This window comes from Lichenostomus cassidix, chromosome 24 (assembly GCF_008360975.1).
Source record: "Lichenostomus cassidix isolate B80296 chromosome 24, HeHo_3.0, whole genome shotgun sequence".
NCBI lineage: Eukaryota > Metazoa > Chordata > Aves > Passeriformes > Meliphagidae > Lichenostomus > Lichenostomus cassidix.
In genome coordinates, this window is record NC_139504.1 from 1525310 (window position 1) to 1535886 (window position 10577).

Here is a 10577-nt window from a genome sequence, read left to right on the forward strand (position 1 = left end):
CTCGGGGGCGGGGCCTGAGACGTGCGCGCGCAGAGCGGGGCGGGGCTCGCGGCTGTGGCGGGAAAGGGCGGCGTGGCCGGGCTGGGCCGGGACAGCATCGCGGGCCGCAGCGGGTCCGGGACCGGCCATGGCGGTGCCCTTCGTGGAGGACTGGGACCTGGTGCAGACGCTGGGCGAAGGCGCCTACGGGGAGTGAGTGCGGCGGGCCCGAGGGGGGCGGGTCGGGCGGGGTTGCTGCCGGCCGGGTCCGCCCCTTGCACGCCCCTGCCCTGCCCTGCCCCTTGCGCGGCCGCTGACCCCCGTGACCGCTTGCGCACCCGCTGCTTCTCGCTGCGTGGCCACTGCGTGCCCACTGTTTGCTTGCTTCCTGGCCATCACATGCCATGTGTGTGCTCACAGCTTGCCCAATACGCACTGCTTGCCCATCACATGCCCCGTATGTGCCCCTGATGCACGGCCATCGCTTGCCCTTATACGCCCTCTGATTGCCCACAGCATCCCCTTGCGCACCCCCTATGTGCCCATCCTGCACCTGCCTGTGCCTGCATTCCCTGCCTGTTCCCTGCCCGTTCCCTGCCTCCAGTTACCATATTCCCTTCCTGCTGCCTGTTCCCTGCTCACTGCCTGTCTCTGGGGGAACCATTCCCTGCCCGTTCCCTGCCCATTGCCTGTCTATGGGGGAACCATTCCCTGCCCATTCCCTGCCTGTTCCGTGCCCCCGCTGACCCGTGCCCTTGGCAGGGTGCAGTTGGCCGTGAATCGCCGCACTGAGGAGGCTGTGGCCGTGAAAATCGTGGACATGAAGCGCGCGGCCGAGTGCCCGGAGAACATCAAGAAGGAAATCTGCATCAACAAGATGCTGAGCCACGAGAACGTCGTCCGGTTCTACGGACACCGGCGGGAGGGAGCCACGCAGTACCTGTTCCTGGAGTACTGCCGCGGCGGAGAGCTCTTCGACCGCATCGGTGCGGCACGGGGGTACCTGGGGATTTGGGGCAATAGGGCATCGTAAATTGTCATCCCCACACGGCTCAGGATTGCTCTTCCCCTTCTTCTTCGTCACATGCAGAGCCGGATGTTGGGATGCCAGAGCCGGAGGCACAGCGGTTCTTCCAGCAGCTGATTGCTGGCGTGGTGAGTGATCACTGGGATCCCTGGAGGTGGTGATGCTGCTGTGCCAGTGGTGATCCCTGCATGGTGCTGACCCTTCCATGATTCCCACACAGCACTGACCTACTGACCTTTCCCCTCATCCGCAGGTGTATCTGCACAGCATCGGCATCACCCACCGCGACCTGAAGCCAGAGAACCTGCTGCTGGATGAGCGAGGTGGAGTGGGCATGTCCATCTCCAATGCCCATTTAGTTCTCATTTTTTAGTTGTTTTTTTTTTTTACTGTTTAATTTAAGTTTTAATTTGAATGCTTACATTTTGCATTTGAGTTTTTAATCTAGGGGTTTAATTTTATTATGTATTTAAATTTTACCATGCATTTTTAATTTAAAGTTTTAAAATATTTTAGCTTCGCTTCTTAATTTAAGCTTTTGTTTGAATTTGAATTTGCATTTGAATTTGAGTTTTTTCTTTCAATTTTATTTGTATTTTAATTCAAATTTTGCCTTCGACTTGTAAACCTAGAGCTTTAAAATCGGAACTTGAATTTTTATTTCAAATTTGTTCTCAATTCAAATTTTGAATCAGAAATTTTAAATTGCAATTTACAATTAATATTTTAACTTTTAATTTCTATTTAGATTTGCGTTTTAAATTAGTTTAGTCGGGGGTGAGGTAATTCCAGCTTCCAATACAAGTTTTTAAGTTGGCTTTTTGCTTTCAGACAACCTGAAGATCTCGGATTTTGGCCTGGCCACGGTGTTCCGGCACAACGGGCGGGAGAGGCTGCTGAACAAGATGTGTGGCACTCTGCCCTACGTGGCCCCAGAGCTGCTGCGCCGCCCAGAATTCCGCGCCGAGCCTGTCGATGTCTGGGCGTGCGGCGTGGTGCTGACAGCCATGCTGGCCGGAGGTGGGAATGCCGGGATGTGTGGAGTTCACAGGGGGTGACATACAGCCAGCAGGGTGGGAATGCGGGAATGCCTCTGGGAACGTTTGTGACGTGCTTTAGGGGTGCAGGGGAGATGCAGGAGGGGTGCAAAGGAGATGGGGCAGTGCTTATGGAATGTATAGGGGTGTACGTATGGAATGCAGAGGGTATAGGTATGGAATGCAGAGGGGAAGTATATGGAATGCAAAGGGGAAGTATATGGAATGAAGAGGGGTGTACACAGGAAATGCAGAAGGGGTGCACGGATGAAATGCATGAGGGGAAGTGCGTGGAGTGCACTGAGGGATGTATGGGATGGGGAAGGAGCACATATGAGATGGGAGGGATGTTTGAAGCACAGAGATGGAAGGCATTGGATCCGTAAGGGAGATGTGAAATGCATGGAGGGAAATGTTTGGAATATCTATAGGGATGTACAGAAGACATTGAGGGCTGCAGAAGGGGAATGTATGCGGTGTGTAAGGGGATGTATGAGGTGCACAGGAGAGGTATGGGATACACAGGGGACGTTTGGGATGCGTAGAGAGGTATAGAATACATGTGAGAAAATATGGGATGCACAGGGAGGTATGGGATGCACAGGGAGCACATGGGATCTGTGGCAGGGCAGGGTCACTGGCACACCAAGTCCCCGCAGTGCCATGTGTGCTCAGGGCTCATGGCACCCTGGGGTGACAGCAGTGACATCTCCCGGCAGAGCTGCCCTGGGACCAGCCCAGCGACAGCTGCCAGGAATACAGCGACTGGAAGGAGAAGAAAACCTACCTCCCACCTTGGAAGAAGATTGATTCGGCTCCCTTGGGTAAGCACCCAGCACCCAGCAGCTCCCTAAATATATACATATATATATACACAAATATACACACACATATATATACACATATGCACACACACCATATTGTATTCCACCCCCTCGTCTCCCCCAGCGCTGCTGCACAAGATCCTCACGGAGAGCCCGACAGCGAGGATCACCATTCCCGACATCCAGAAGGACCGGTGGTACAGCAGACCCCTCAAAAAGGGTAAGGGGCTGTGGGGGAACGCGCTCTTCACCCCGGATTTGGGGGTTATTGCGTGTCCTGTCCCTTTGCAGATGCCAAGCGGGCTCGGCTCTCCTCAGGGGGGGTCACCGACTCCCCTGGAGGCCTCTCCAAGCACATCCGATCCGATACAGACTTCTCACCGGTGAAGGGAGCACTGGGGTGAGCCTCTGCTTCCCTGCACACGGCTTTGCAATTCCTTGCACACCTCAGGGCTTGCCCGGCATTTTCTCCAGGAGGTGGCTGGGTGACAACCCCGCACAACCCCTGTGATTATCCCAAATCCTGCAAAACCCTGCGCAATTCCCGCACTGTGCTCTCTCCAGCACTCCTAACCCTCGTGTCCCCCCTTGCCTTGCAGTGAGGACAAGGCAAGCTATTCCACGTCGCAGCCGGAGCCCGGCACGGGCGGGATGCCGTGGGAAAGCAGTGCGGGAAGCATCGACCAGCTGGTGCAGGGCTTCAGCTTCTCGCAGCCCGCCTGCCCCGAGCACATGCTGGTCAACAGCCAACTCCTGGGCACCCCAGGCTCCTCCCAGGTCAGGGGCTGCGGGGGCACCTGGCACCGCTTGGAATGTCGGGATGCTGCCTCGCGGTGTTTGGGATGCGGCTGGGCGAGGTTTATCCTCTTGGGATTCCACCTCGCAGTGTTTGGGGCGCAGCTGAGCATCGTCCATGGGGTCAGGGTGCACCTTGCAATGGTTGGGGGCTGCTCTGGGGTGTTTGGGGTGCAGCTTTGCCCCATGGGGAGGATCAGGGAGCAGCTTGGCAATCTTGGAGGTGTGACTTTGTGTTATTTATCACCTCAGATGCGAGTTTGCAGGATTTGGGGCACAGATTTTCAGTGTTTTTAGGATCAGCATGACACTTTGCCAGGGCTTTGAGGTGTTTGGGGAGCAGCTTCACATCCAATTTACAACACTGGGGTCCAGCGTTGCATTTTATAAACTGGGGTGCAACTTTGCATCATATACATGACAATGAGGATCAACTTTGCCATATTTATAACATCAGGGAGCAACTGGGCAATGTTTGGGGTGTTGGCTGGTGTGCAGCTCTGCAGCATTTGGGGAGGAGCTTCTCATCCAGTTTACATCAGGATCCAGTGTTGCACCTTTTATACTTATGAGGTGAAACTTTGTCTTAGATATATAAGATTAAGAAGTAGCTTTTGTCATGCTTATAATATTAGGGAGCAACTTGGCAATGTTTGGGCTGTGGCTGTTGAATACAGGGTGCAAGGTGCAGGATTTGGGGTGCAAATTTGCAGTACTTTTAGTATCCAGTTACCACTTTGCTAGGGACTTGAGGGACAGCTTCACATCCGATTTACAGTGTTGAGGTGAAGCATTGCACTGTGTAAAATATTGGGGTGCAACTTTGCATCATAAATGATACATTAAAGAGCAACTTTGCTGTATATGGAATATCAGGGAGCAAATTGACAATGCAGCTGAGACTTTTATCATCTCGGGGTGCCACCTCCCAAGATTTGGGGTGCAAATGTGCATCATTTATGGCATCAGGTTGCAGTGGTTGGGGGCTGCTCTGTGGTGTTTGGGGAGCAAATTTGCATCTTTTTGCATCAATTTGCAAATTTACAATATCAGGGAACAGCTCGGCAGTATTGGGGTGCAGCTGGGTAAGGTTTGCCATCTCAAGGTGCAGCCTTGTGGTATTTGGGGTGCTCTTTTGCAGCATTTTGAGTAATAAAATGCAGCTTTCCAATTCCAGGGTACATCTCTGCAGCATTTGGGAGGCAACTTTGCATCCAATTTACAATACTTGGGTCTATCGTTGCACGATTTGTACTATTGGGGTGCAACTTCACATCATATATGTGTCATTAAGGAGCATTTTTGCCATATTTACAATACCAGAGCACTGTTTGGGATGCGGCTGTGCAGCATTTCTGCTGTCTGAGATGCATTTGTTGGCTTGTGCCATCAGGGGGTGCAGCTTTACAACATTTCCTCCCCAGAACCCGGGACTCTGCCGAGCTGGGGCTGGAACTCGGTGGGATTTATGACCTCTTTGGCGGGGCTGGTAACCTTTGGGACTGTTTTTTGGGGCGGCAGAGCCCGTGGCAGCGGCTGGTGAAGCGGATGACGCGGTTCTTCACCAAGCTGGACGCCGACGGCTCGTACCGCGCGCTGAAGGAGGTGTGTGAGAAGATGGGATACGGCTGGAAGATGAGCTGCACCAACCAGGTGGGGATTGGGGGCTAAAATCAGGGGTGGGACCCCCTGGGCTGTCGCATGGGTGAATAATTCGGGGCACCCCCATCCTTTGCAGGTCACCATCTCAACCACGGACAGGAGGAACAACAAACTCATCTTTAAGGTGAACCTGGTGGAGATGGAGAGCAAGATTCTGGTGGATTTTCGCCTGTCCAAGGTGTGCAGGGGGCTGGGGTGGGTGGTTGGGGCTCAGGGGGGTACAAGGTGGGGAAGGACCATGTCAGGTGGGTGCAGGAGTGCAGGGTGGGGTGATGGTGGGAGATGGGTGCCAGGGGCTGGAGGGGTGCAGGGAATGTAACCCCTGGTCTCTCCCCATGCAGGGTGATGGCCTGGAGTTCAAAAGACATTTCCTGAAGATCAAGGCCAAGCTCAGCGACATCGTCAGCACCCAGAAAGTGTGGCTGCCTGGCACCTGAGCCCTGCACCCCTCCTCTGCCTCTTCCTTTTCTTCCTCCACCTCCTCTTCCTTCTCCTCTCCTTCCTCCTGGCTGGGCTCTGACAGCAGCAGCACCCGACCACTGTGAAGGTGCCCAGCCACCTGTTTTAGGTTTTGAAGGTTCAATAAAGCCCTGGGGGACACAAAGCAAGGCTGGCTGGCTGCTGCAAGGGGTTGTTCACTCTGAAACATGCCGATGGCGCAGCTTTGCTCAGCCGCGGTAAATCCCACTGTGGGATCTCTGCCGAGCAGTGCAGCCCTAAAGCAGCCCCAAGGTTTAGGATCTGACCCCCCCGCTCCCCATTCCTGCCCTGTCTCAGGGCAGTGGCTGCCCTCATTTTCCAGCCTCTCTAATTGCTTTTCGAAAGGACTAACGAGCCCGAGGGCTGCCAGGGGTTGTTAGCGCTGGAGCGAGAGAGGAGAGCCAGGGATTAACCCCATCCCCCCAAAAAAAGAGCATCTCCCCAAAAAACCCACCCCGGGGTGCAAACCCTGAGATACCGCCACAATTTCTCCCTAAAGGTGCATTAGTGTTTAATTATTGGGCTAAAAAAATGCACTTTTTACTTGTTTACCCCTTTTTTTTCCTTTTTTTTTTTAAAATATCCCTTTCCCCGGCTTTTTTGTTTCCCTGGTGGGAACCCCCCTTGGGCGAAGCAATTAGCGGCGATTTTTTAATTGCATATTTATATTGCAGCTGGGGAGCGAGACCCCAGCAGCGGGCGAGGGGAAAGCAGGAAGACGCCGCGCTCCGACCTTGTTTGCTTTTCAGCCGGGATTAAGCGCTTTTAATTGTCCCAGAGATCACAGATTGCGGCCAGGGGGGATAATTAGGCTGAATACAGGGTTTTCTGGTTCATTCCCCCCAGGAATTTATATTTCTAAGGGCATGAAAAAGAAAATCTTTGGGAATGTTTCGGGAATGGAGGGTTGTGGAGGGGCATGAGGCTGGACACAACTTGTTGCATGAGTGGGTCTCGCTGTCAAATTAATTGTTCACCTGTTACCTGCTGTAAATGGGATATTTTGGGGGGTCACGGGCACGTCCCCTCTTCCCCAGGATGCTTTGGGGGATGTTGGACACTGCTCATCCTCCGCCGTGGTTTTGCCCATTAGCCAGGCTCCATTCCCATGGGAATTATTTCCAACCCTAATTTTTAGGGTTGTTTCAGGTTTTTAACTCCGTAGAGGGGATTATTTTCCGCTTTCGGGGGTCTGTGGGGGAAATTCGAGGGGGATAAAAGGTTTGTGTTCCTCTGTGGCCGGGTGAGGGGGGCTGTGCTGAGCGGGGTCCTGAAAGCGCCCTTTGTGCAGCCCTGCCGGGGACCCGGCGCGCTCGGAGGCACCGGAGCGTGGCAAATCCTTAAACCAACAGCACGGCCGGGGCAGGCGGCCGGGGGCTTCTGCCCCCACCTCATCCCAAATTCATGGCGCTCCGGCGGGCACAGGGGCTTCTGTCAGCCCTCAGCCTCCTCGGAGCGCAGTTTGGGATGCAGAGTTAGGATGCAGAGTTAGGGATGTGGCGCTGGATGCAGGATGGAGGATTCAGGGTGCAGGGATGGGATGGAGGATTTACAACACGGAGGATGGAGGATTTGGGATCTAGATGGGGATGGAGGACTTAGGATGTGTGTGTTAGTTGTGGGACAGAGAGCTTGAGATGCAAACGTGGGATATAGGATTTAGGATGCAAACATGGGGCATAGGATTTGCAATGTAGGCACAGGATGGAAGATTTAGGGTGTATATGTTGGTTGTGGGACAGAGAATTTGAGATTCAAACACGGGACATGGGATTTAGGATGCAAATGTGGGACATAGGATTTGGGATGTAGGCACAGGATGGAGGATTTAGGATGTAGATGCAGGATGTGAAACAGGGAACTTATGATGCAGATATGTGACAGAATTTAGTCTGTGGATGCAGGACTTAGGATGCAGATTCAGGATGCAGGATAGAGGATTTGGGATGTAGATGTGGGATGCAGCAGAGGATTTGGGATTTGGATGTGGGATGCAGCAGAGGATTTAGGATGTAGATGGGGCCATAGGATTTAGGACACAGGTGCACGTTTCAGGATGCAGATATGGGACACAAGATTTAGGATGTAGATGTGGGACACAGGATTTTGGATGCAGACACAGAATCTGGGACAGAGAACTTGGGATGCAGATATGGGACACAGGATGTAGATGCAGGATGGAGCATTTAGGGTGCAGATGGAGATGTAGGATTTAGGAAGAAGATGCAGGACACAGGATGGACAATCCAGGATGCAGATGGGGGATAGAAGACTTAGGGTGTAGACGCAGAATAGAGGATTTAGGAGGTACATGGAGACTTAGGATTTCATACATAGCTACAGGATGGAGGATTTAGGATGCAGATATGGAACATAGGATTTAGGACATAGGTGCAGGATGGGTGATGGAGGATTTAGGATTTAGATGGAGACACAGGATTTAGTATGTAGGTGCAGGATGCAGGACAGAGAACTTGGGATGCAAACTTGGGATGTAGATGTAGGATTTAGGATGCAGGATTTAGCAGGAGGTGTGGGATGTAGGATTTAGGATGGTTGGTGGAAGATTCACAATGTAGATACAGAATGCAGGTTGGAGAACTTAGAATGTTGATGTGGGACAAAGACTGGGGATGTAAATGCAGGATGGGGGACAGAAGATTTAGGATGCAGGTGGGGAATGTAGGATGTTGATGCAGGGCACAGAATGGAGAATCCAGGATGCAGATCTGGGATGGAGTGTTTGTTATGTAAATGGGGACATGGGATTTAGGATACAAACAGGATGAAGGATTTAGGGTGCAGGTGGAAGACATAAGATTTAGGACATAGATGCAGGATGGGGGATCTAGGATTTAGGATGTAGATGCAGAGCATAGGATGGAGGATTCAGGATGCAGATGTGAGACACAGGATTTGGGATACAATCACAGGGTGCCAGATGTAGGGAACAGGAGGACTGCAGAAGCATTTAGGGTGTGGGATGCGGGACTCAGGATGCAGACAGAGGATTTAGGGGGAAAAAAAATAAGAATTTAGAAAGCAGATAGAGAATTTAGGATGTAGACACAGGTTCCAGATGCAGGATGGAGGATTTAGGAAGTAGACATTTCCAGACATATGACATGGATGCAGGACACAGGACATGGGATTGAAGGGCAGGTGCAGAATACGGGATGCTGACACAGACCATGGGGAACAGAAGCAGAATTTATGATGCAGAGATAGGATATAGGACAGGCGATGAGGGAAATGGAATTGAAGAGGCAGATGAAGGAAATGGAATTGAAGAGGCAGATGAAGGATGTGCAGGGCATGGGTTGCAGAGGAGGGATTTGGGATGCAGGACACAGGAGATGGGATGTGGATGTGGGACATGGAACACAGAAATGGGATTTAGGGTGCAGATAAGGGGTGCAAGTGCAGGCCATGGAATGCTCCAGCACCAGAGCACCACAGCACAGCCCCAGCTCTGCACAGGGGTTCTGCAGCACCCTGGAGATGGGGAGTGCGTGCAACAAGCCGGGAAATGCAGACTTCCAAGGAAAAATTATCGCTTTCCAGTCCCATACAGAGATCTTGCAGCTCGTCCCCCATCTGGGAGGCAGATCCAGCCCGTTCAGCCACATCTGCCAGCCAGATGTGCTGGGGAGGGGAACGGAGCCCCTGTGGATGGGAAACCTCCCCACTCCCCTCTGCGCAGGCCAGGTTGGGAATGCTGCTCTCCCATATCACACCTGCTCTGGAGAAATGCCTGGATGGGACCAGGGAGCAGTGGGGAGGAAGGACTGGATGGTACCAACCCAGCCTCACAAAGGATTTTCATTGCCATTAAGTTTTTGTCCAGTGGCTGGGGGAGGTGGCAATGAGACACAGCCAGGGTGCAGCTATAAGGGACACAGCCCAGTACAGCCCAGTTTGCCCCAGTAAGGACCCTTGGCTGAGCTTCTCCAGGCCCTGGGTGGGGTGGGAGCGCCTGGTGAGGCCAACTGGGCTGTCAGGGGTTGTTGGTGCCCTCGGGATCCTGGCAGTGGGATGGGGATTCAGGATGTGGGAGATGGAATGGAGATGTGGGATGCAGGAGGTGGGAAGAGATTCAAATACAGAGTCTGGGGTGCAGGCACAGGACATGGGATGGTGCAAGGTGCAGTTGTAGGGGCAGGATGCAGGTGCAGATGCAGGATTTGGGATGCAGATCTAGCATGCAAGACTCGAGATGCAGGGTGCAGATGCAGGATGCAAGAAGTGGGATGCATAGGGCAGGATGTGGAACTAGAGGTGCAGATGCAGGGTGTGGAATGCAGGGTACAGATAGAGGATTTGGGATGCAGATGTGGGATGCAGGATGGAGCTGCAGGATGTGAGAAATGGATGTGGGATGCAGGATGGGGGATGAAGATGCAGATGCAGGACATGGTGTTGGGCATGGGGTGCAGATGCAGAATTTGGGATGCAAATGTGGGGGGGAAGAATTGGGATGCAGCTGCAGGATGTGAGAAGTGGGATGAAGATGCAGATGAAGGACATGGGGTACAGATGAAGGATTTGGGATGCAGGATGTAGCCACAGGATGTTGATCCAGGGCATGGGATGCAAAAGCAGGATGCAGTTGGAGGGTGCAGTTCTAGGAGAGAGGAAGTGGAATGCAGAATCCAGGGCGCAGGAATGGGATGCAAGATGCAGATATTGGATTCAGGGTGGAGATGTGTTGAACTGATGAAGCTCCAGGATGGTGAGCAGAGAAAAAGGGTGGGAGCATTTCCCATCTGATTT

At 52.8% G+C, this 10577-nt stretch overlaps 1 protein-coding gene across 1 annotated transcript; it reads left to right on the top strand.

Annotated features, from left to right (window-relative positions):
* Nucleotides 1-39: 39 nt before the first annotated feature.
* On the top strand, nt 40-5928 carry CHEK1 (checkpoint kinase 1). Its single transcript, XM_085081774.1, has 12 exons — nt 40-192; nt 742-965; nt 1070-1134; nt 1260-1329; nt 1838-2026; nt 2763-2867; nt 2992-3087; nt 3159-3267; nt 3467-3644; nt 5184-5315; nt 5401-5502; nt 5666-5928. The coding sequence occupies exons 1-12, from the start codon at nt 128-130 to the stop codon at nt 5759-5761; spliced, it is 1431 nt and encodes a 476-aa protein (XP_084937900.1). The 5' UTR covers nt 40-127; the 3' UTR covers nt 5762-5928.
* The last annotated feature ends 4649 nt before the right edge of the window (nt 5929-10577 follow it).